Source organism: Belonocnema kinseyi, chromosome 1 (assembly GCF_010883055.1).
Source record: "Belonocnema kinseyi isolate 2016_QV_RU_SX_M_011 chromosome 1, B_treatae_v1, whole genome shotgun sequence".
In the NCBI taxonomy this organism is placed as follows: domain Eukaryota; kingdom Metazoa; phylum Arthropoda; class Insecta; order Hymenoptera; family Cynipidae; genus Belonocnema; species Belonocnema kinseyi.
In genome coordinates, this window is record NC_046657.1 from 167,416,046 (window position 1) to 167,443,868 (window position 27,823).

The 27,823-nt window shown below is 31.7% G+C and overlaps 1 protein-coding gene across 1 annotated transcript in view; it reads left to right on the forward strand.

Annotated features, from left to right (window-relative positions):
• Positions 1-27,823, forward strand: part of LOC117181099 — a 68,021-nt gene that overhangs the window by 4,356 nt on the left and 35,842 nt on the right. Inside the window, 5 exon segments of the mRNA XM_033373669.1 lie at positions 4,228-4,688; positions 6,670-7,139; positions 7,213-10,424; positions 21,208-21,391; positions 26,066-26,284. Coding sequence (XP_033229560.1) covers positions 4,228-4,688; positions 6,670-7,139; positions 7,213-10,424; positions 21,208-21,391; positions 26,066-26,284 — 4,546 coding nt within the window.

The window sequence follows — 27,823 nt, forward strand, 5'->3', positions numbered from 1 at the left end:
GCTGGTTCACATACTTGTCTTTTCTTTTAGGACCAAAAAAAGTGTGCCAAAGATGAATTTGATTCGTTTATTTTTTCGAGAGGTATCGTTTTTACGGACGGCTGGACGGACAGAGAGACAGACGCCATCGTGAAAACCTGATTTTCGGATTCAGGGAGTCTCGAAACGTGGAGATCCGTTGAAAAAGTGTGATGTCAAATTTCCGACAATTCTAATACTTTGTCAATGATAAATGATGAGAATGTAAAAATTCAATTATTGGTTGGAAATTGAACTGTTTTGTTGAAAATGACTTTTTTTATTGCAAAAATGCTTTGTTAATTGAAAATTTACCTATTTCATTTTTGGTCGGAAATGGTTCTTATTTTTAAGTAAAAATTCAACTTTTTGTTAAAATTGAACTATTTTGTTGAAAATTCGTTTTTGTTGTTGTTAAAAATTAATCTAGTTTACTTGAAAGTTCAACTTTTGGTTTAAGAGTTCTTGTATTTTGTTAGAGATTCCTCTTTTTTAGTATAAAATTAACTCTCAGATCAAAATTTGATATTTTTGTTTGTTAATTCAACTGTTTTGTATACAAAATTCGTCAGTTTTTTTAAATTTAATATTTTAGTGAAAAAAATCCACTATTGAGTAGAAAATTCTTTCTTTTATGTGTTTATAATTGATTTTTTTATTAAATTAGGCGCATTTGAACTCTAACTCTAAAAAATTTTTTTTTTTGTAATTGTTGATTTATTACCAAAGTTTATAAATCACCAAATGTGTAACGTAGACAACATAGGCATATTGGCAACTTGAATCGCTGTAAACACAAAAAGATCAGTATAAACGAAAAATCGAGTTTTACCTAAAGGCTACGTTACTTTTTAAGAGGGTGGGGGGTTGTCAAAAATTGCCCAAAATTGGTAATGTAGTTTATGCACGGAGAGAAATTTCCGGAAATTAAATCATGACACTGTTCCTTGATTTTATCACCCTTTGGAGCGAGAACTAAGATCTTGGAACCCTTTCTTTTAAAGCATAGGCCTCGAAGTTTCAGGAATTAGGCCACGCACTTCTATAAATTATGGGCATGAGATACTTTGTCGTGTGGTAAATTGGATTCAGTTCCCTCGAGATGCCATGAAATATTATAAAGGATGTCCCCGAACTCTTTTTTCGAGTGATGATAAAAAAAATGTATTGTGCTAAATGACAAATGTATGCATGTACACTATTTAGAGATTCGGATCGGTTTTCTACTCTCTTCGATTCCGATAATGTAGGTCTCTGTCGTACCGATGCTGTCGGTAGCCACTAAGAAATGATTTATAAAATAAACTTCTTTAATTGTCTACAAACAAGGTTAGTTCCGAAACATTTGTTACTATGTTTTTTTGCTTGTCCCAAGTTTTCGGCCAAAAATATTGTGTAGTTTGGAAGTAAAGCCGGGGAGAATTTTAACACACATAACCTTAAAATGCACATATTGAGTATTCAAACATTACGGCATACTCGGTCGGTAACGTCGAAATCTATAAGGCCGTACCACTTGGTGGACTGAAAAGCATTGATTACATAGGAGTTTGACTAAAATTAATTTTTGGAGAGGAATATGAGTGAAAAATCGTGATATGGCTTTGCTTCTTAGATAGAAAAGTCATTTTTTTATTTAATTTTAGCAATTGGGAAAGTGTGTAATTTGGACCATCCATCAATAAAAAATATAATGTGCCATGATTGAGGTTAGCTTGCATTGTTGGGATAGTTGGCGGTAAAAATTTTTGAACTTTGGTAGTTCGTGAAAGAGTGTTTTTCAAAGATGTCAGGAGATTATTTTTGCACTTGAAAAAACAAAAATTATCAAAGATTTTTATCCTTCTTAGAAAAAATCCTTAAACTTCCCCGACTCTTTTTTAAATCTCTTCAAATTCATTGCAATAATTTCAAATCTTTCAAAGTATCTCGAAATTGACTAAAATTAATTTTAATCTCGTAAAATATAAAAAATATTCCTAAATTCCTTTAAATCTCTTGACAATGCTTAAAATCTTTGAATAATTGCAAATTCATTTTAAAAAATTTAAAATAACTTTTCAAAAACTCGCTTGAAATCCTTAAAGACCACTAAAATTGCCTTATAATCTTACAAAATTACTTGTAAATCCTTGAAAGTTTTTGAATTATTTCTGAATTATTTTTAAATCCTTTAAAACGGAACTGGAAGATTCCGCCAAGTCCCTAGTAATTCCTTGAAATCACTTGAATTCTTAAAAATCTCGTAATATTTCTTGAAAATCCTTAAAGTCCCCCAAATTTGGTTGAACTTCCTTCAAATTCTTTGAGCTAATTAAAAATATTGTAAAACTGACGAAAATTAATTCAAATCTTTTAAATCCAAAATCCTATAAATTTTCGTAGGCTCCTTAAAATCTCTTAAAAATCCTTAAATCAATCAATTTCTTTAAATACCTTGAAATCTCCTGAAATTCATTATATCTGTTTTAATAAGTTTTTAATAACTAGCTTGACTTTCTTTAAATTCACTAAAACTATCGTAAAATCTTATAAAATTTCTTGAAAATCATGAAATTTTTTTGCACTATTTTTGGATTATTTTTAAATCCTTTAAAAAGGAATTTTAAGATTACGCCAAGTCCTTCGTGATTAATTCCTTAACATCAATTGAGTCCTTCGAAATCCTTAAATTTTTTTAAACTCCTTAAAATCTCTTGAAAATCCTTAAATCATTGCATTGTTTAAATCCCTTGAATTCTCTCAAAATATATTAAATTCTTCTTAAATAATTTTTTAAATAGCTTTAAAAACTCTAAAATCACTAAAACTATCTTAAAATCTTAAAAAATTTCTTGTAAATCTTGAAACTTTTTAAAATTATTTTTAAATCCTTTAAAAGAAAATCTTAAAACCCGTTAAGTCCTTACAGTAATTCCTTAAAATCACTCGAATTTTCAGAAATTCTTTAAGTTTTTCTTTTGAAAATTCTTTAACTCCTCCGAATTTTTTTGAAGTTTCTTAAATTTCTTGAAAATAATTTAAAATTTTCGAAATTGAGTTCAGTTAATTAAAATCCTTTAAATTTTCTTAAATTCCTTAAAATATTAAAAAATTACATCCCTTGTAATCTCTTCAAATTCATTAAAATCTTTTTAAATAACTTTTTAGTAACTCGCTTGACATTCTTTGAAATCACCTAAAATGTCTTAAAATTTGATCAAATATCTTGCAAATCCTTAAACCTTTTGTGAATTTAAAAAAAACCTTTAAAATTCCTTTGAAATCATTCAATTTTTCTGCATTCTTTTAAAAGACTTCGAAATTTTTTGAAATCGTTGAAAATCTCTTGAGAAATCCTAAGATCACTTAAAGTCTTTGGTTATAACCTTAATTACGGCAAATTATAATTTTTCGTGATGGATTGCCTAACCGCACATTTTCCAAGTTGCCAACAATAATAAATTAAATGGCTTTTATTTCTTAAAAGCAAAGCTATATCACGATTTTTTACTTGATTTCTATTTAATTAATTTTAGTCAAACTCCTATCTAAACAATGCTTTGCAGTCCGCCAAGTGGTATAGCCTTACAGATTTAGATGTTGCCCATAGACCGTCACGTAATATTAAAATACTCAATATTAATTGAAAGAAAAATTAATTTTTGTTTCAATATTCCACAAACGAAGAGTTCGGGGACGTCCGTTAGCATGTTCGCTAACATTTCCCAGATTTCGAAGACAAAATCTTTTTTATTCTAGGCAAAAAGCCGAGGGAATCTAACACTGGTAAAATCGATACAATTTTCTAAGTATCACACAGTAACCAAATTTATCAAAATTATTTTTTTTTTAATTGACTCACAAGCAAAGTGTTTCGGGACGTCCGTGAGCATGCTCGCTATCATTTCCCCATTTTTCGAAAACTAAATCTTTGTTCTTGTAGGAACATGCCCTTAATCTCTTGAAATATCTCTCCGTGTGAATGATCGCTTATGCGTTTGTTCTTTCCCCATTTCAATAGAGCTAATAGCTCAAAAGCGCTTTCTTATTTTTGAAATAAAAAAGTTATGCAACTCTGTGTGGGGCAATATTGTCGTTTTTCGTTATTTCTTCTTTCAAGATGTTCATTTCGTTTTGAATCCCGATCTACAATCTACATACATCTTGATTGCTAATGGTTAACGCCGTGCTCCGATATTTAAAAAAATATATTTTTTGTACCTCAAGATCCATCCAAGTAATTGCGTCGTGATTGGAACCGAAGAAATCAACCAGAAAAAATGGGATACCTACATTGACAAGATCAGACCGTTCTTCGTTTCCACCCTAGAGCGCAGAATTTACGCTTTACTGGAGAAATTCGTTTATGGTGAAGATGCTGATCGATACCACGAGCAATTTCCTTGCCTGAAGAAATGCATCGACACGGCGACGACATTGAGTGGTCCGGCAAACGAGCGCTGCACAAAGTACATGGGTACGCAGATCGTGCAAGGCGCTGTTAAGGGGGCAATCAAGTATTTGATTAAGGAAGGTCTCTTCACTGCTTTCATCAACTCTGTGGTGTTGAACAACAGGATAAACAGGATCTGTCGCGAACTGGATGCTCTTGGTATTGAGAAGACTTGTCTGGGCTATTTAAATGTTTGGAACTTCGTTTGCGAAAAGGATTACTGGACTGTCAATCCGTAAGAGTTTTTACATTTTTTTATCATACCATTAAGACAAATATCCCATTCAGGGTAAGCGTTAACTCATTTGGTTCTAGCCTCATGGTTATTTAAAAAAGATACTTGTCCTACAAAAAACTTCTTTAACCCGGTTTGCTGATCAGTCTCTTTAGCAATCATCCCGGGTGTAAAGCATCACAAAGGTATCGTGCATTCGCACCAGAATTTATTCTGCTCAATATTCTCTGCAAGTCATCCACTGATTCTGTCGTAGCAACCTCGCCATGTGAAAGCTGCGGAAAATATGATAAAGACACAACTTTAATTAATTCCATTCCTATAGATTTTTCCGTGTTTCTAAGTCAGTTTTCAAGGCATTGATCACGATTACCATCTTTTCAAGGACTTTCTTTTTACTGATTTTTCATTAGGAATCGTACTTAAATTACGCAATGGATTATAGGCCCCCTCTGTAACCAGCCGTAACAAAATATTTCTACCTCCCCCCCCCCATACTGTCCGTAATTTTCACTTTCCAGAAATGTTTTGTTAGTGATTGCTAAAACAATTAGACAGGGTGTCCTAGAACTTCATTTTCAAAATTCCCTGATTCTTCCTTGACTAATTCTTCATTTTCCTTGATCATTAATATTCAAACACCAGCATTTTAATCTTGAAATGCTTAAACATAAAATCTTTTATAAACGGAATGAAACAGTATTTCAGATACAAACTTAAAATAGTCAAATTTATTGATTTATTTTTAACAGAAAAATGTTTTTTTTTTGCTATAAAAGATGGCTTTTCAACAAAATATTTGCATTTTTAACAAAATAATTACATTTTTAACACAATAGTTGAATTTTCAACCTGAAAAGATAAATTCCCAACAAAAAATTGTCATAGCTTATATTTCATTTAAAAAAGATGAAATTTATACAAAAACAAAAAGAATTCTGAAACGAGAAAGACGAATCTTCAACTGATAAAGATTTTTTACTCAAGAAAGAAATAAAAGTTAACCCAAATTGTTGAATATTCAAGGAAAAAGACAAATTTTCTCTACAAAAAGTATATTTTCAACCAAAAAATATGACTTTCCAACAAAAAATTAATTTTCAAACCATGCTTTTCCATGTCAATTAAAGAGAAGAATTTTCATCTAAAAATATTTTTAAAAATGATTTCATAATAAACTATTCAACTAAATCTTTCGAAATGAAATAGTTGAATATTCAATAATACTCAAATATTTTACAAAAAAATTTAAATTTCCGATCCAAAAAGATGAATATTTAATCAGAAAGGATAATTTTTTAACAAAATTGTTAAATTTTCTACCGAATAGTTGTACTTTCATTTAAAAAGGATGAAACATCTTAAAAATAGATGAATTTTTACTTTTTTTTAAATTTCAAAAACATAGTTTTTAAATTTTCATCCAAGAAATATTCCAGTTGACTATTAAAAATCAAGATATGAACTTTTAAAACAAAAAGAAGTTTATACGAAAAAAATTGAATTTTCAATCCAAAAAGACAAATTTTTTCAACCAAAAAGGATGAATTTTGAACAAAATATTTACATTCTCAACCAAAAAAAAATTTTGTCCCATCAGTTTTCTACGTCTAAGGTAATTTTAACACTTGTCTAATTCCTACCTTTCCAAAATTTCTAGAATTACAAGCAATTTTTTTTGTGATTCTAAAAATTTATGACCAAAATGGAATTTTTCGAAATTCCCCTCTTTTGGAGAAATCTTTTTATCTATTAGTAATTTAGAGCACCTTAACTAATTTCCCGAGAAATCCCTCTTTTAAAAATTTTTATAGAGTAATCCCCACTATTTTTATATTTTTGGATTCATTTCAACTAAATGAGTAACAATTTCCTTCTTTTAAAGTTATTTTGTAATGCATTTTCAAAAATTGCATTATCCTAGAACAACTCTTAACATTTTTAAAAAACTAATTTTGCAATAATCATTTTCTCAATCAAGCTTTGAATCGCCGAGGGATGATCCTCTAAGTGACCTTATGGTAGAAGTTGGTACTGAAGACCAAGAGTGTCTACCTTGTAAAAATTTAAAAAGAAGAGCTTATCATAATCCGAACAATGAAAATGAGTTCGAAACTGAAACCAGTTCCACCTATAAAGTTAGACGATCTAATTCAAATAAAGAAATTACACAATCAACAGGCTTTTGTTCTCATAAAAAATTAGGAATAGAACATTTGAGACTGATTATTTCTAGGATTCAGTTTGCTGCCTGTGGCTGTGTTGATGTAATAAGACCAAAAAGAATTAAAAGACTAAGGTTACCTTGTAAATCCGAAGATCTGATAAGAAATATCTTCAAAGTCGATAAAAGCCTTCCTCACTTTTGTTTAGCACCAATTAGAAAAAAGTTTGATGAAGCTGTACATAATATCTCCTCTTGTTTGAATGTTGTCTTAAGCAGAATAGACAGTAGGTTTCCAAATCTAAACTTTAATTCAATAGAACGTTAGAATTATTAATTACAATTTATATTATTTTCTAGATAAATCTATCAAAAACTTGATTCTGGTGTGCGAAATTCGTCCTGCCTACGTCAGCTTCAAGCTAAAGTCTATGCAGTCACCATCTACTGAATCCAAGCCTTGTCTCCTTTCTGCAAGAGTAGCAACTTGTCGAAGTGTTTTCAAAAATCAGAATAGTTTTAGAAAGTCGCTGGCCAAGGAGGATAAAAAGAAAGTCAAAAGAGATGAAATATCAGATCCAAATTTGGGAAAAGTAAATCGTCCAGAACTTCCTGGAGTGTGTCGTGAAAGTCATCTATCTGATGTTCAAGAAGCAGGAGAGGAAATTGATGGAATAGAATTTGGAAACCTTGCAAATTCAGAAGTTTGCAGAAAAGAAACAAGTTCGATGATAGCTGTACAGAAAAGAAGCTTGAATGACTTCGAGTTGCCAAAATCCAATTGTTCTTGTGAACAAGTATCAATCTGTTCTCGGAGCAGCTTCTTCAAAATTAAAATGAAGCCTCGAGATGTTTCGAAGTGTTTTAAAAAACCTGTTCTGAAATACGAGGAACCAGCTTTAAAGATGAAAGAAAGAGTGGAAACCGACAGTCAAAAAACAGAATTAGGTAATCTAAAAGAAATTGGAGAACCAGATTTAAAGAAGACAATTGTAAACTATACTAACTTAAAAGAAACTAAACAGTCGAATACAAAAATTCCTGATTCCAAAGAAGCAGATACTTTAGTTTGTAATTGCCAGGACCTTCTAAGAAGCAAAAAATATAATTCTAAAATTGTTCAAGAATCTCAAGAACATTCAGAATCTAGAAAATCTCACAAACACGATGAAAAATCTCAGATTCCAATACCTATTTCTAGCCGTAGAAAACTTCCTCAGATTTTAACAACTAGAGACTTAAAAGCGGATTTGGCTTCTAACCAACCAGATTCGAATTTAGAAATAGATAAGAAACCAATTTCTAAAGTATGTGAAACTAACTGTTCAAAAATACCTGTCATGTTTAAAGAAAAAACTCAAGTAATTTCTAGTTGTCGAGAATCTTCATCTTCCTTTCTTTGCAAAAACGAACTAGATTTAAATTTTAGAGTAGATAAGAAAATAATTCCTAACAAATCTGGTATTAGCTGTTCAAAAATACCTCTCCTGGTTAAAGAAAAATCTCAAGTTGTTTCTGGTTGTCGAGAATCCTCATCTTCTTTTGCCTGCGAAAACCGTTCGAGATCAAATAAGAATCTCGATTCCTTAACTTCAATGAAAGGAGTCGTAACAACACGAAGATGTTCAAAATTTCCAAGAAGTAATCTACTAAAGAAATCTGATCATCTAGTTGAGGCAGCAGCTTCTAGCAAATGGTCTAAACTAACTATTATTAAATCTTTCAACCCGCTAGTTGCAATTTTTCCAGAAACACCAGAGAAGCTTCCTAAACCAGCAAAGCGGAATTCATTCAGACGTCAAAATCCAACTTCTAGGGGTAGTTTAGAAACTCAGAAATTTAATATTGAATGTCAGAAAACTCGCAAATCTATTTGTTCCAAAACATCTGTTAAGAATGAACTCAAAACTAGTCTAAAGAATTTTTATCAACGGATTCCAGAGAAGGATCCTCAAACCACTTATATTATTGTAACTGACTCCGAAGAAATAATTAATCAGTGTGATTCAAAATGCTCCTGTCATGTTTCAATAGACAGAATGCTTAGAAACTTGAAAACTTCTAAAGATACAAATCATCTGAAATCAAAAATTAGGGAGATAGTGCGACCAATAGATACCGAGAGAAGTGATAGAGCTAACTTTCGTACCGTTTCGGTTCAAACTGAAGGGCAGAAGATGATCTCGAAGGGCATTAATATTGATATAAGGGAAACAAAAAAAACTTTATCAACGGGAGTTCACGTTGATCGAAATAGGAGTTCAACGAAAGGAGGCCAAATTAATTTGATTCATAAGGATTCCTTCATTTCGTTGCAAACTAACGTCACCAAGGTAATATCTGTTGTTGATATAACCATTTTTGAAGGGGATTTTGAAATGAGATTGAAGAAACCTTTGAAAACGGCAAATAATTTGTGTTGTTTCAAACGAGAGAAGAATCTTAAACTTCATTCGAGATCGTATTACCCCATGAACTCTCACCTTCTGTCTGCCGAGATTTGCAAAGCAATTCCGAAGATTAACGTTAGATCTTATGATAGAAGACATAAGAAGAGATGTGGTGACTCATGGTTGACTTCAAACAAGACTAAGGCAAAGAATATAATAAACGCTATTTGTGATCCCTTTTTTAATATTTCTATTAAGAGGATTAAATACCTAATTCGAACGAAGCTCTGTAGAATGTTGTTGGATCGAGAACCTAATGGGGGTTCAAAGACTTTTATTTCTAATGAAAGGTACTATGTTAGTGCATCTAGTGAGAAGGCGTGCTATTCTACGGGTCAGACAATTTGTTCTAAATCTTCTAAATCAGTAAATTTGAATGTTTGCTGTAAGGAAAAGAGAATACCAGGAGGAAGCGATAATCAATTTTGTGAATGTCCAATTAGAATTGGAAGTGGTTGGGAATTTGATGGAGGAGATGATTGTTTTTTGATTAGGAAGAAAGAAATAATTTCTAAAGGAAGAAGTATGAACATGTCTAAAGGAAAAGAGTTAGGAATGTCTAAAGAAAAGAATTTCAGAACTTTTAAAGAAGATGTAATGACATCTGATGGAAAAGATGAACGAAGGTATAACAAAAATTATTCTGACTTGGAAGGACGGTGGGGAAACAAATCCATTAGAAGAGACGAGGATAGGAACAAATCTAAAGAGAAGAACATTTCTCCTGGTGATGTGATAACTTCCTGTCACTTAGGCAGAAGACATGAGAAGCGATTGAGAAAAAAAAGTTTGAACACCTGCATTCATCATGAAAGTGACAAAGAAAATGGGGGAAAAGATTACAAAAGAAGTTTCCAAGTGAGATCTCATTTTGGAAAGGAAAGAGGCCAATTGTTATCACAGGAGGTGTCGAAGGTAACTGGCAGGAATCGAGTTTCTTCTGGAAGGGGAGAAATGGATGAGTCGTTCTGTGATCTTGACCAGAACGTGAGGTCAAAACTGTCGGAGTACGTGAGCCTATGTAAAAGTGCAAAGTATTTTCTGATGAAAAGTTCACATGAGATTTATGGGGTCAGTAGTACGTCCATTCCGTTTAGCGATCAAAGTGAACTTCGAAGACATTGAAGAGATTCTAGTTTCTTTGTATTTTTGAATAAAGAATTTGATAAGTTTATTAATTTTTTTTGCATCCTTATAATGTATATGATGAGCTATTAGAAAGACTTTGAGACTTATTTTAAGAATAAATGAAGGTAAACTTCAGCTAAATTGAGTTTAAAACAATTAGAATGAATGTAACTAATGTGAAGCAGTAATTTATGTAATTAAATTAAAGAGAATTCAGCTAAATTCAAGAACAGTCCATTTAAAGCAATTCAACAACATAGGGTAAATGCTGCTGCGAAGTACTATGGGTGTATTAATTTTTAATTTATTTATTCGTGATCATTTTATGCGCACTTTGCTTCCTCAGGGGTATTATATCAATTTACTTCCTCGCAGAGAGAGATTTGACACTATGTAAAAAATGACAGTCTTAATATTTCGATTATGCCAATTATCTTAGCTGACTTATTGCAAACTGGTAGAAAATAAAGTACTGTTGTATTTCTGATATAAAAAAATTCTCATATAAATAAACCAAACAATTTGATAGAATACTTAAAAAACGTTATTGTTAGATCGTGAAAGATTCATCAATGGGTCAATCGTTGCTTCTCTAATTTGCGAAAAAATATATAACATGTAGTACTGCCTTATATTTGCAGTATCAGAAAAGTTTTCCTCGTATAAACTAGGTTAATAATTTTCTTTAGAACTTTAAAAATGATGCCCTTAGGTCATGGAAGATCATGAAACGTGTTATTAAATAGGTCAATCCATGGGTCTATAAGACACAAATAAATCCATTATATACATTGATGTTTTATTATCAATATTAAATAAGTTTTCCTAGTATAAAGATGATAAACAATATATTTATAAAAATGTATAAGTCGGTATTGCTCAATCATAAGAGGACCTGGAAGGTTCATCAATGGGTTATTTATCACACTTCGAAGACGCAAACAACTACACCAGGGGCGTAATTGAATTGCCTAACGGATTATAAGCCTTCTCAAAGATCCGTCCCCCCTTTAAAAAACCGTACCCCCCCCCCCCCCCCCCCCCCCCCCACTTTAATGTTCGTAATTTTTAGTTTGCAGAAACTTTTTGCTAGTTATTGTTAGTAGAATTAGACAGGGTGTTAGAACTTCATTTTTTAAATTCTTCACCATTAATATTCAAATACCAGCATTTTAATCTTGCAATACTTTTAACACAGAATCTTTTATAAACGGACTAAAACAGAATTTCGGGCAAAAGTTCTGAGTTTTCCAATTAATTAAATAAATTTAAACAAAAAATGTATTTTCTATCATAAAAGATAGTTTTTTAACAAAATACAGTGAAACTCTTCTATAGCGCCGATTTTGGAGATGATGGTGGGTGGGAACTAACTCATTAAAGCCTTCTCCACTTTTGTTTGCTAACGCCTGAGTGCTCGCGTGAGTGACAATTGCAGACCCCGTGCACCCCGTGCAGCTCCCGTTCCACCTACCAGTGACGCGGCGTCAATTCTCGGACGGACTATAGAAGAGAGGGCTATTTAAGAGTTTCACTGTACTTGAATTTTCAACAAAATAATTAAATTTGTTATAACATTTTAGTTGGGGTTTCAAACCAAAAAGATACATTCCTAACAGAAAAGTGGCAGAGTTTATAGTTTAATCAAAAAAGATTAAATTTATTCAAAAAAAAAAATTTTTTAACCCAAAAAGACGACTCTTGGGCAAAAGAAGTATTTTCACTCAAGGAATAAATCAACGTTTATCTAAATTCTTAAACCATCAAGCCATAATACGAATTTTCTCACAAAAATTTAAATTTTAAACGATATCTATAACTTTTCAACAAAAGGTTTTTTTTGCACGAAACTGTTGCATTTTTAGACAACAAAAATTAAATTTCAAACCAGGAAAATTATTTTTTTTTTATCAAGAAACGAGAATTTTCTACTAGAAAGATCAGCCATAAAAAATGGAAAAGTTATATTTTCTGCTAACAAATTAGTTTTAAATAAAAAAAGTTTTTCATTAAACAGTTACATTTTCAACCAAAGACTAAGCCTTTAACAAAAAAACGACTTCTTAACAATCTAATTTAACTTTTACCCAAGTAGTTGAAGTTTTAATGATAAAAGATTAATTTTTAACAAAATAGTTACACTTTCAACCAAAGAGATCAATTTTCAACTGAAAATATTAATCTTAAAACAAATGATTTCTGAACAAAGTGATTCAACTAAATCTTTTAAAAAAATAGTTCAATGCTCAAGGAAAAAAAGAATAATGTTAAACCAAAAAGTTGCATTTTCAATAAAAAGTGAAATATGTACTTAAACAGATGAATTTTTAAATTAAAAAGATAAATTTACAAAAAGAGAGTTGAATTTTCTCCTAAAAAGGATTTTAGTTGACTCTTCACAAATAAAATATGAATTTTCAATAAAGAAATAAGTTTTTACGAAAAAATTTGAATTTGCAATTCAAAAAGACGATTATTAATCCAAAAGAATGACTTTTTAACAAAATTGTTGAATTTTCTACTAAATAGTTGCATTTTTAACCAAAAAAGATAAATTTTTTCTCAAATAAAACATGAATGTTTAGTAAAAAAAAAATCGAAAAAATAGTTCAATTTTCATTCAACGAAGATTTCAGTTGAAGTCACAGGATCCAAATATGCATTTTTAGACAAACATTCAATTTTTACGAAAAAAATTGAATTTTCAATAAAAAGAGACGAATTTTTGCAATTAAAAGATGAAATTTGTAGTACACCAGATGAATTTTTAATAAAAAACGACAAAGTGTTTTTTTAAAGTTCAATTCTCATCAGAAAAGATTTCAGTTAATTTTTTAATACCAAAATATAAATTTTAAACAAGAAGTAAATTTTCAGAAAAACACTAGAATTTTCTACCAAAAAGTAGGACTTTTTAACAAAGTACTTTGATTTTCAACCGAACAGTTGCATTTTTATTCAAGAAAGATGAAATTTCTTTTAAAACAGATGAATATAAAAAAAAAAACCTTTAGAAAATAGTTAAATTTCCATCCAAAGAAGATACCACTTCAATTTCCAACAGTTGCATTTTAGTCCAAGAAAAATGAAAATTCTACTTATCAGACCCAAATATCTATTGAATCTATAATTCTTCAAAATTTCATGATCATAGGTCTTTTACTTTTAGAGATATAGTCTACAAAAACAGTTACACGTACGTGGAATTAAATTCGAGCGAACCCACTTGATTTTATCTTAATTGTATTAAATTTATTTTGTGATGAATTCATCTGAATTTATGTCCACTAATTCAAAAAAATGCAACCACGTGTAGGAAGATTTGAGGAATTCAAAGATCTAGAAATAATTTAATAACAATATCAAACGAGTCAATTCCTTGGGAATTGGAGGTGAATCAGTCAATTACAATTACAGTCAATTATAAATCAGTCAACAATTAGAAAAGTGTATTCAGAAAAGTCTTCCCAATGATTTTCGGGTCTTATACCATTATTTTCGAAGAGATAATTCCTATTTAATTCATCTCTATTTTCTAGTCACCAAAATACACTAAACAAAAAACGCCAATTTTCATAATTTTGACTTTGGTATTTACTGAGATTATTGTCGTAACTTGTGGAATACACATTTTTCTGAGCATATGTGAACTTTTTTATCAAAAAACTACACACGAAAAGTATCGATAACATCCAAGATTTGCAATTAGAATTACAGAAAATTTCAAAAATTAGGAATTTAGTATGTAATAGAATTAATTCCGATTTTTTTACTAGTGTATTTCTGTGCTTAAAAATTCTACAAATGCTTGGAAAAATTATAAAACCACAAGTGAAGAGAATAATTCTATTAAATTCCAAATTCCAACTTTAAAAAATTGCCTGTACTTTTAATTTCGACTCATCGATTTTTGCGATTTTTTCTATTTAATGCATTGTTTTAGAGAAAACCCACAAATGTTCAGTAAAATGTTAAAAACACAAATGATAAAACTAATTAAACTCAATAGCCAAACCAAATCCCAGGTCATGGCGATTTTTTCTGATGTACTTTGGTCACTGTAAAATAGAGTACATGGGTTTTTATGAGTGAAGACCCCCTCCATTAAATCCTACGGTAGGGGAAGAATTTAATGGGATTCATGAAATTCAAAGGAATTAAAAGGATTTACTTAACTTTACCTACAGTAAAAGTCCGATAACTTTCCAACTTCGGGGCTGCAGGGGCGAAAAATTCCAGGAATTGCGGACTTATCGGATGCCCCCTCTAGTAGCACGATATTAGGTGCGCGCATGCGTAAATCATGAGCAAAATAGCAGACGAAGTGGGAGAACCACAATTAGTGTACGTGCCGTACGTGTGATGACGTTTTAAGGGGAGTGTACACTTATCGGACTTCTACTGTTCATTGAATAGAATAGAACGGAATATAAATAACTAAGGGTTTAAATATAACTGAGCAGATTTAAATATTAATTTAATTTGTTTAATGGAATTTAGAGGAATTAATTTTAGACAAGGATATTTAAAGGATTTCAATAAAGTGTAAAGAAATTTACTGGAATTCAAAGGAATAAACCATAATTGAATGGAAAGCAACAGCCCTCAGAACAAAAGTGTCAAAGTTGTCCACATGTATTGAACGGACTATTCAACGGAACTAAAGTTCAGCGGAATTCAAAGAACTATTGCAACATACAACTGAATTATACGAAATTCAAAGAATTCGATGGAATTGAAATTAATTCAAATTACGGAATCTAAAGGAATTTAAAGGATTTTATAAAAATTAAATGAATTCAAAGTAGTAAAATAAATTTAACTGAAATCAGGCGAATTCAAGTTCATTTAAATCATTGCCGTTTATTCGAGTGAAATGAATCCAAATCAGGCGAAATAAAAGAAAAAAATGTATTCAATTAATTTCATGGAATTCAGGTGAAATCAAAGAACTTAACTAATGTAAACTTCATATTTTCCAAATGCAGTCAAATCTGGATTAAATGTCGTCAATTTTGGGAGTGAGCGTGACATTAAATCCAGAGTCTCGGATCTATTTAGTCCCTCTCCTATTTGTTCTCTTTCTTGTTTCTCTCCTTGTTTTTTGATGCTTGCGTGAGCACCGCACATTCTCCCGCAACGCCTCTAAACCATCCCCACCGCGCGGCGTCAATTCTCGGAAGCATTAAATGGAGGATCACTAAATCCGGGTTTGGCTGTACTAAGAATTTAGATGCTTGCTATTTTTAAAGTATACTTGAATTCTTAATTGAGAAAGCTTTAAATTTTCATAAATTCATATTGCCAAAGGTTTACCAAATATTTCAATAATTTTCCAAACATTTGACAAATATTACTAAATATTTTGCAAAGATTTCACAAAGATTTCACAAAGATTTCAAAGATTGCATAAAGATTTTAATAAATTCACAAATATATTCGATAGATTGAAAATATTTCCCAAAGATTTTACGAAAAAATCGGATTCATTTAAAAGATTTCACAAAGACTTTAAATATTTCACGAATCTTTTCGATAGATATAAGAGATTGCACAACGATTTTAATGATTTCCCAAATATTTAAAATATTTAGCACAGCTTTCGGCTAGATTTATACGATTTCACAAAGACTTCTATGATTCCAGAAAGATTTGAACGATTTCCCAAAGATTTAAAAAATGTCACAAATATATCGCAAAGGTTACGGATAGATTTCAAAGAGTGCACATAGATTTTAATTTCTTAAAGATTTCACAGACTTCAATTATTTCACAAAGACTTTAATGTTTTTCCAAAGATTTCAAACTTCAGATTGCCGGTCGGGTTCTTTTCCAATTAAGTTGTTAGAGAGCTCAAGAAAAAAATATTTCGTGAAGATTTCGGATAGATTAAAAATATTTCATAAAAATTTCAGACATATTTCAAAATGTTGCGCGAAGATTCCACAAAAATTAAAATAATTTCAAAACTATTATTAGATATTTCAAAAATATTTCAATTATTTCCCAAAAATTTCCAAAGATTTCAGAAATATATCGTGAAGATTTCCAAAGATTTCAGATTTAGAATTAGATAAACTTAGAAAAGGATCATATGTAATTGGATATAACCCAGAAAAAACAAGCAAATACGACATGGGAAATCTAGAGGATTAAATATTAATAAAGTCAGATAATGTTTATTTCACTTCTAGAATACCAGGCCAACAATCTGAAGGCTTGGGCTTGTAACCCAGCGGAGCTAAAGAGCAATTTTTTGCACAGCTAAGATTAAAACCATTTCTTTTATAAATAACTTTGTTCTTAACAGTACCTTATCTTCTCAGAAACTCACATTTTATAAAAAAAATGGTATCTGCAAACAATATAGTGATCCCCAACCCAGATTTGAGGACAAACCGAACTAGACAATTTATATCCTCCCCAAAGCGCTTTGGCGTCTCGAGTCGATATCGCCCTTCGGGACGAATTACCTTCCACTCCATCCAAACGAAGAATCTATTTTATTTTATTTTTTGTGCCAGTCGCCTCGGGATTTCTAAAACTCAATTTTTTACGATCACTATATACAAAGCTAAAAAAAATCTCATGAAGCCAAACTACAACATTTTCATGTACAACACAATCACTAATCTGACACGACCATTCCAGCAACCTGCCGTAAAAACGGCACAGTGTGATATAATCTCCTATGGGGTGCGAACCGTCGTTTAGGTATAATGCACCCCTCTTAAAAGTCCCATGAATATTTTACGACCTGCATCGTGTCGCCTCAAATTTAATCTATTATCTATTCAATTAACATGATTCTAGGTGTAGAATTCAGTGACCTGGAAATTACAATAGATCCAATTAGATGCAATGAAAAAGTATTTTGTTTTTAAAAAAGAATTAGATTTAAAAATAGATCCAATTATATCAAATTAAAAAGCATTTTATGATTTTGTTTTAATTATAAAATAATCTTTAATTGGATATTACCCGATTTTTTTGTAATCTCTAGGTCACTCAATCCAACATCTAGAAATAAAAAGTAATGGAAAGATGATTAGAGATGATGCAAATTAGAGACCGCTAAGTGACAAAGAAATGATTTGTCTCAGTACAGATCAAAGATAAATAAATAACAGAAAACAACTCACAGAAAAGCAGAAAATAATGTAGTGTTAACATTTAAAAAATGGGTTACAATACAAATGAGGTAATCACCAAAAAAATAATGCAGAAGAAAATTTGAAGCTAAAATCTAAATAAAAAATCATTATTAATTTAGATTATATAGAACGAGCCTAGCTAATGCTGAAAGAAGCATGAGTTGCGTTTTAGGGGCTAAGTATAAATTACGCAGTCTTTTTGGAAATAGGGAGGGGGGACTCAACGATTTTTCTATGCGCAAATAAGAGGTCATCCACAAATAACGTAAGAATTTTTGTGAAATTGTCAATCCCCCTTCCACCGTGTAAGATATCCTGAGATTTGATCTAACCTCTCCCCTCTCCCATCTTCCTAAGATTTTATAAACTTAGGGAACGAACATACATATAGAATATATATTCAGATAATTAAATAAACGTGGAGCCTTAATTAAATCAGTTTTAGAATATATAAGGTGTTAAAAACAATAAGTAGGGGAACCCTCCCTACATTGGAAAATCATGAATTAAAAATACCAATTTATGTAAAATCAGTTTATTAATATAAATTAAAATGTTACTTAATATACGTGTTCATTAATTATAAATTATCTATTTGAATATATTTGTGCTTTTAATTAATAATTATACAAGGGAGGTAGCTTTATTAAGTGTAGGGTGGTTTCCCCTAGTTAGTTTTTCAAAAGCAGAATTTTATCATTTTTCAGGGCCCTTAATATTGTGTATTCAGAATTTAAAAAATCTGCCCGCTTCAGGGGCACATTCTCCTCGTACGCTGCGCGCCGGGCTCGCATTGTTTGCAAGTTTGAGCGCGCCTAGGGCGCGCGACTGTTGGTTCTGGCGCTTCGCGCTTGATCGTGTATTTACCTCGCGCTGCGCGCTCGGTCTTTGTGTTTCCCTCGCATTTGTGCGCAGGCCTTTAAAATTATAGATCGTAACATCGACAACTGTAATTTGGTGATTGTGAATTTTCTTTTGTTAAAGCTTCTTCGGCTTTAACGAACATATTATCATCACATTCTTTCTTCACAATCCATTTTGTACAAAATGTGCACTTTTCTACACTATGTTCAACACTATTATATCAAATGTATATTATCTTTATTTGTGCACCTCGGGCTGTTATTGCTTATATTCAGTTATTGCAAAATAATGTACTCATTTTATTTTTGATAATTAATCTAACATTTGCTCCTTATTTTGTATTAATTCTTATTTTCAGCTACCCTGAAACGTTATTCTTTACGACTCAAACTAAAAATACGCATCCTAGCGTAAAGTGACTGGAAGTAAATTTGTAAATATAATTTAGGCGAAAAAATCTATTACTTAAAATGTTATTCAAGCACAATTTTTTTAATTTACTTGTTTTCGTACCTCGCATTTTGTTTCAAAAGATTTGATTTTTTATTCTTAATATTATTTTTCACGATTAAAACCAAAACTGCGCATTATATCAAAAAATGATTAATACCAAATTTGCAGATATTTTCTGGTTGAACAATTTCGCCTTTTTTTCTGAGCTTGTGTCGTTTGTCTAAAAATTTAACTTTCCTGTTTTTAATATGCTGTTTTTGTACGGATACAACAAGAACTGCGCGTTCATTCTGAAAGTGAATAATAACAAATTTGTAGATATTTTCTGCGTGCACAATTTTTCTCCATTCATCTTTTTTGGTATCTTGTATATAGTTTGACCACAAAATGGAATTTTTCATTTTTCATTGTTTTTTTGTCTAATATATTGATTTTTTCAAAAGTTATAGAGCTCACAGACAGACATACAATAAGACACATTCGTAAAAACTTTTTTTTGATTCAAGGGGCCTCGAAACGTGGACATTTGACTAAAAAGGGGGGTGGGGGGTGTCAGATTTTACACAAATCTAATGCCGTCTCTGATGAGAATGTAAAAAGTGTAGTCGAAAATTAAAAAGTGTGCAAAGGAAAATTAAGGTTTTTTTAAAAACAAAATTACGAGCTTTTTAAACTAATATTTTAAATTTTAATTATTTTGATAAAAAAAACATACTTTTTGGTTAATAATTCAACAGTTTTGTTAAAAATGTTTGCGTCTTTTTCGCTTGAAAATTCGCCAATTTAATAAAAACTTCAACAATATAGTAGGAAATTCAACTAATGGGTGTAGAGCTGAAAAGAAATGAAAAACAAATTTTAAAGAGAATCAAAGCAGAAATTTCAAAACTAAGTTTTTTAAATTTTATATTCGTGCTTATAAAATTGAACTAAAAGATAAAATAATTTAAGAAGTTTAGAAGTTAAAAAATCTATAATATAAAATCTTTGCCAAGGAATAAAAGAAATATATAATGAAATAAAAATAGAAAAGTAAATATGGACTGACTAATTTCAAAGTATTTTCCGTAAGAATAACCCCTTTCGCTGGTTTTTTAAATAAATATTTTTCAGATTATTCGCCTAAAAAAATATGATAAAAATTTGTCGTTCAAAAGAGAATAAAAAAAAATCTTAAAAACTCCAGATGTTTCGGACTTAATACTGTAAAGGAATTTTTTTTAAAAGAGAAGAAAGGAAGAAATATTCCAAAAGAAGTTTTTAAGATGTTTAATTCGTGTTCAGAAAACTAAACTAAATAATTTAAAGAAAGGAGATGAATCTTTCGTAAGAATAACCCCTTTTTCAGAGAGGAATTTTCTATAAGATTAACCTCTTTTTAGATATGGAAAAAATAACTTTTTTTAAAAGAGAATAAACGAAGAAATCTTAAAAATTAAGTATAAAAAATTTTAGGTTCGTGTTTAAAAAATTGTACTAAATATTAAAAAAAAGTATTATTTAAGAAGCTTAGACGTTAAAGAATATATTATACAAAATCTTTGCCGAGGTATACAAAAGATGTTAGACAGTAAAATTAGAAAAGTATGTATGGAAATTAATTTTTAAATGAAAATTAAACTATTCTATTTACGGATAAAAATGGACCTTTTTCAGTTTAAAAATTACCTATGTAGATGAAAATTTTAGTAATTTGTTTATTTATTTTTGTGACAGATAATGATTCTACTTAGTTGAAAATTCATCAATTTGTCTAAAAATCAACTATTTTGTTGAAATTCACTTTTATGTAGCTAACTCGTCTTTTCAGCACAAATCTTTCTTGTTTCAAAGTTCAACTCTTGTTGAAAATTAATATTTTTCATTTGACAATTCATCTCTTTTGGTGGAACTTCAATCTTTTTTGGTTAAAAATGCAATTTTTTGATCCCCTATGGTCGAAAATGTGTGCTATGAATAATTATTTTTTTATAACATTAAGCCATTTCCCTTTCGGGGTAGGCGTCACTCACTCTGTAAGGAAGGGAGTAATGGGAGGAGGCGTATAGATTTTTCGATTGATCAACAATTCTCGTATTAATCATAAGACTAGAATCGAGAAGTATCAAGTGGCACAAAAAAAATATATCAACAAATCATGAAGTCATCGCATCTCCCTAAGAAGCCAAGCTTATCGATATCTTACATTTTTAGGGTCCACGGCCGTAAACGTCTCTATAAAATAAAGGAAAAAATGCTCGGTCATCGATGACAGCTCGAGGCCATTACTAGAAGTGAGGAGTTAACTCGCATTGTTGCAAACACAGAGTCAGCATCGGGGGTGGGCCGGCGAGGAAGCCCTCCGCGGTTGCGAGGAAATATCGATCTGCAGGGAGAGCGGATGCTGCTTCGCTCAATGGTTCGGCCTTATCTCTGCGTGGACCGTTCATAAATGCTTTTCCCCTACAAACAACTTGGATTTCACTGTCGTTATCGTTGAATGCACCCAGCGTAATTGACGACCTTCGACCTCCTGGGTATTTAGATTTCGACAAATCTATTAGGGTTCACGGAAAGTCTTAAATTCGTCAGAAGTTGATTCTGAAGTTATTTTTGTCGGCCTACTAGAATTATCAATACTATTAAAGCATATATTTATTTTTGTGCATGGAGAAAAATTCTTTGTGAAAGATAGTGTCTTAGCTCCACTAAGAGTCGAATACAGGTTTTCAGATTGTCAGTCTTGTCCTCCTAAAAAATATGTTTTATTTGCGTTCTCATTTTTACAGAAACAGAGTAATTTATGTCGTCTTCTCCTTTATAATGAATATTTATATTTAAAATTGAGTAATCAATTTTGGCAGGAAAATGAAGCATATTTGGGAAATGTAAAATAAATGTATTTTTAGGAGAGGATAGCTTCTGATTTCAAGAGCTTCTCTCCTTAAATTTTGTTCTTAATCTCTAACAATTTCATTTTTATTTTTTGTCAACTTCATTTTTTTTTAATTTTAAATCACGTTGTATTAAAAGAATAATCTCTGTCCCCATGTCACTACATCTCATATAATCTCACTGCTGTACCTCCTAAGATCTTCTGGTATACCTTTCCCCTTATCTCTCCCTACCCCTATCCTCCTCTGCCGCATACTCCACCAAAATTTACATTATTACTTTTTTCCTTACCGTGATTAAACTTTGGGTCCATTCACAAAATACGCGATGCGTCCCGATGCGAAGTGGGGACTGTGAAAGTATCATTCTTGATTTTAAGATAATGAAAAAAACACTATCCAAGGACGGGGTGGGGGTGTTCAAAATTTCTGAAAAATGTATCACCCTTTATAACCTGTCACCATTTGCAGCCCCCCCCCCCGAACTCCTTTAAACTGTCATAGGTTACACCTCTCTTGCTCCATATTTCTCATCCTCTATACTTTCATCTACCACCTTTTCTGCTTTCATCGCAATTCCCTTTATCATTTCACACACCTAAGCCCATCTGGCCCAATACCTATCTTCCCTTCTTATGTACACCCCTCCTCATCGCCCCTATTTTTTTGTCGCCTTAAAATCCACATTAACCCTCTATTTCCCATTTCCATATCCCTTCATCCTCGATGATTATTCTACCACTCTTTCTCTCATGTACCACTCTTCCTCTCATATAGCACTCTTTCTCTCACCTACCACTCTTTCTCTCATCCACCACTCTTTCTCTCATCTACCAGTCTTTCTCTTATCTACCACTCTTTTTCTCATCTACTTCTATCTGCTTTCACAACCTCCTTTCTTTATACTACCCCTTCCCTTGCTACTGCGTCCGTACAATACAAACAACCCCTCCCACCGCCCGAACTCCTACGCTGCTATAATCCGGTCTCCCTCTCTCATCTTTTACTTATAACCCCTCGGAGATTCCCGAACCCCCTCTCACGGCCGTAATCTTGAACCTATTCTCACACATCCACTCTCTCCCTTTATCACTCAATTTCACGGAATTACATTAAATTCCGATGGATTTCATGGAACCGTTAGAATCATCACTCACTGAATTCCATTTCCATTGAATTCCATTGTATTTCAAGGTATCCACTGTATTGCACTGAATCCTACTAAATTTACTTGAACTTTAATTAATTCCGTTGAAATAAATTTGATTTTTTGAAATGAGACTAAAACCATTTTCATACCTTAAATTTCACTAGATCCCATTCAATCCCCTTTCCCCTCCTCTGTATAAGTCTGTCTTTTTGCCAACCAAATAGTTGCAATAAAATATTTTTTGATTCCCGCTCGGATTTTCGTTAAAATTTGTTCTCCTGCATATCAGACAGATTATTTAAAACTAAGAAGGTAAATTTCGTGCTGAACATCTAATTTGTAAAAGTAAATCGACTTTTCAAAGATTAAATCTGATAAAGTACAAAAACGTACCAGTACATACGGGGAGATCGTGCAAAGCACTACATGAACAAGCCATAGAGCACGTAGCGCTAAATTCGAGATATCCAACCTACCGAGTGCTATGAGAATATTAGTAACATTGAACATAAAATCATTAGTAAAAAATTAAATATTCGGGAATCTATGAAAATCCATTGAATTTCGCTAAATTCCTTACTATTTATTAAACTCGTTTAAATTTGGCTGTATTCAATTAAATTGTTCTGAACTTTTTTTAATTCCTTGAATCTCATTCAATTTCGTTGAACTCCTTTACATCACGTTGTATTCTATTAAGTTCATACAATGTTTATTAAAGCTTTTGAATGATATCAAATTTCCTTGAATTTCGTTAATTCCTTGGCCTTCTTCGAATTCTGCTGTATTTTTACGAATTGAGTTGGATTTTATCGTATTCTTATCAGCTCCATCGCCAATATTAATTTCCATGGCCATTATATCAATTTCTTTGAATTGCATTAGATTCTTTTTAATTCCATTTAATTTTTTCGTATTCCATTGAATCCTTTAAATTCATTTTTTTAAATTGAATTGTATTATTCCTTTGTATCACACAAATTAAATAATATTCAGTTGTGTTACTTGGAATTTCATTGAATTTATTAAGATCAGGGTGAATTCTTTTATTTCTTTACAGTTCCTTTGAATTTGTTTTAATTCATGCAAATTTCGTTAAAGATCTCTGATTCCGTTTAATTTTCTGAATCTTGCTGTATTCAATTTCATTCCTTTAATTCCTTTAATTCCATTATATCCTTGGCATGTCGTTGTATTCTATTTTATGATTTTGAATCACTTCGCTTTTGTTCGAATTTGGTTGAAGTTTCTTGAGTTCCGTAGAATTAAATAGGAAAAGTTTAGTCCTATTGGAAAGAAGTTCATGAAAAAAATCCTGTCCTCGTGACACATATTCACCGATGGTGAGGGGGTGTATTTTCTGTGTGTACAGATCCCATCTATTTTCGTGACTCACAAGTCTGATAATATCAATACCAAAAATTTCCCATTATAGAGTTTCGATATGGCCTTTCAGGCCCTTTCCATTATTCATAATAATTTACTGACCAATCTCAAAAATTACATCTTCTCCCCTTCAGTAAATAAATATGTGTCGCAAAACCAGAATTTGGCTTCCATAAACTACCAGTCAGTATAATGTTAGGGCAGATAAAAAGAATGCATTTTATATAGGTATGTTCTCACGCAGTATCATAGAATATTAATTTATATTTTTTTGTCTTCTTCTCCCTCCCCTAACTTCTTCCTCACCTACTTCCCCCTCTTCTCACTTCCCAAGCTAACACTCACCTTCCCCAGTTCTCACGCCTCCCCTCCTACTCACCTGCATTAACTTCTTAGCCTTCCCCTACTTCCTATCCTCTCATTTCCCATTTTTTACCACCGCCCTTCATTTCCTCTCACTTTCCCTACTCTGAGGTCATTGATAAAATACGTTTTATGTTAAGAGGGGGGGGGGGGCTGCCGAAGTATTATTTTCCATGTTAAGACCAATGGAAAAAGTATCATGCAGGGGTGAGGGGGCCAGAAGTTCCTGAAAAATGCATCAAGTATGTTGTGAATGGCCCCTCTCCTATTCCCTCATTCTCATTACTCCTCACTCATCCTTCCTACGCTTACCCTTATTTTTCATTACTTCCCCTACCCATTTAGTTCCCATAACTCTTTCTATTTCCTCTTCACGGATACCTCAATTTTACTCCCATCAATTCTTCTACTTTTCCTCCATCATTCCCCTCCCCTAATTTCTTCTAATACCCCACCTCTTATCCCCCACTCCCCCTCACTCATCCTACTTCACCTATATTTATTTCCCATCACTTCTCCTACCCCTTCACTTCCCCTAATTTTTTCTATTTCCGCTCCGCTCATATCCCTAATTTTTCTTCCGTCAATTCCTACACTTCGCTTCCTCTCAATTCTCCTCACTTTCTTTCCATTATTTTCCCTACTTGTCCTTCCCTCATTTCTCCTACTTCCTTTCCACTTACTTGCTCAACATTCACTTCCCCTACTTCTCCCACCATTGCCTCTCACTGTCCCTTAATTATATATATATTTTTTTAAACGGATGTTCATTCTTCTTTCAGTACATTTTGACGTCGTCTCAATGTTCAAAATGAAATTTCACTTTTTCCTTTGCACATTCGGATTTCGAAAATTTTTTAAATCAACGAAAAATTGCCAAGTTTGCGAGGAGACAGGCCAGTTATTAGTAACAGAATTAATGCAGTTCGCACCCCTGACCCTTTTCAATGTCTCGTCAGAGGAAGGTGGCGAAGAGAAACTGCTGTGATTGTTCACTACACCACTAATTTTTGCTAATTTTTTTGAGCTTCAAATTGTTTCGAATCAGAGAAACCGCACGTGTGACTTGCTGCATTTTTGGCAATTTTCTAGAATACATAGCACCCTTTATACGAATGGGAACTAATATTTAATTCTTCAATAATCCTATACTGCATCTTATAATAATATAAGGATCTTAATTGAAGAGCCCAATCCTATCTTCCGACTTAATTTTTAAACCAATATTGTCGGGCAAATGGATCTTGGAAGGCCTTAGAAGTTAAAGGGGGTCCTGTGATTTGATGACTCACGAATCAGTCGAGGGTTCGTTGTTCCAATAACCGCGGAATCTGGATCATCTTGGTAATATGGATGTTGGATGTTGCAAGGGCGATAATATTGTTATTCCAGGGGGAACAGTAGTTGTTATTGCAAAAAGGGAGCATAGAAGCTCCGCCTGGGGTCGATCCGAAAGGGGTACGCCTGCGGAAGGTTGGCCAGTGATATCGATGCGTCGAAAAATTAGACCAATCACAGCCGATCGGCAGTTGACGCCGGCGCCTCAAGAATTGCTACCAGCTCTACTGGACGAGAAACAGGACGACATCGAAACGTTCTCCGTCGCGTCGCGTAACCCGCGCTTTCGAACCCGCTTCGCACTTTTCACGATCTGGACTTAATTATTGGTGAGTGAACATTTTCAAACCTCAGTTTTCACCCCCGAAAGCCTGGAGTTAATTACATTTTCTTTCCCTTAAGAAAAGTCCTAGATTTTTTTCATTTCGAGGGATTTTCGAATGGAGGATATCCCTCCATGGTGCTGGTTCCGTTTTTTTTTAATGGACACATTAAAGTGTGAAATGTGGGTTTTGCTTTTTGAATTGAGTGTCCTTTTTTCAAAAGTGTGTTTTTGGTGCCTCAATTCTTGGAATTTGAAGTTTTGTGGCTGTGCAAAAATTCGTGCAATTTTGGATTTATTGTGGTTCCTGGAATTGTTGGATTACTCGACATTGGGGCGAAGAAATTGATAGAGATGAATAAATTAATTTTTTTAGATGTCATTGAAACGCGACATGAAAAAAATAATTTTCCTAAGATGAAATGAATTTTTGAACTAAGTTTGTAATAAAACTATAAATTTTAGAATGCTGTTCAAGTATAAAATATTTAATATTGAATTTAAATAGTATTATTTTTATTATAAAATAACAATTTGCTTCTGACGCCTATAATTATGAAAATCATAAATAAGAAACATAACTATAATTTGAATAAAAATAACTTATGAATAAATAAAATATTAAAATGAATATATGATTATCTATTTTGTCGATGGTACCAAAATTTGGCGCAAGGCTCTTTTAGTCTCATTGCTGGGGGATCAATAAGAAGATTCGTGTTACATGAGAAAAATTACATATTTAATAAATATTTTACATCAAATACTTTCTAAGAACCTCCAATTTATTAGAACTTTCTTATAATTGGACATTGTTGAACTCAAATAACGACTAATGACTTTTTTCAATAGCTGAGAATGTAGACCATTTGATTGAAAAATCATGCATTTTATTGTTATTTAATTTTTCCATAAACGAATTTTAATTTTATGGTGGAAAGAAATAAGTCAATTATAGCAGCAAATTTTTAGAAGAAGAAAAGCTGTTGTATCTAGAAAAGGAATTGAAACAATACATTTCCTAAAAATTACTTTTCGATACTACACTTTAACATTATCAACTAGAATGTGCCATTGTAAGGACAAATTTTTGTTCCATTTTGATTTTGCAAATCTTGTATTCTACATACATGCATACATGCATACATACATGTAAATATATAATTATACTATTATATTTATAATTATGTTTATATAATCATAATAATACATCATATTTATGTAATATTATATAACAGTAAGTAATTCCTTTCAGCATTCTTTTGAAAGCAAAAAATCTCTTCTTGAGGAATGTAATGAATTTTTGGAGACAGAAGGAAGAATGGACCATGATATTGAATTCATAAAAATATTTTGTTCTGCCTATAAAACTCGTTGAATTAATAATATATATATTCTTGCCTTCTAATAAGTAATTTTTTACTATAAAAATAATGCCGAAAGGGATCACTTTTTTATGTACATAATTATATATTACATGTATATATGCT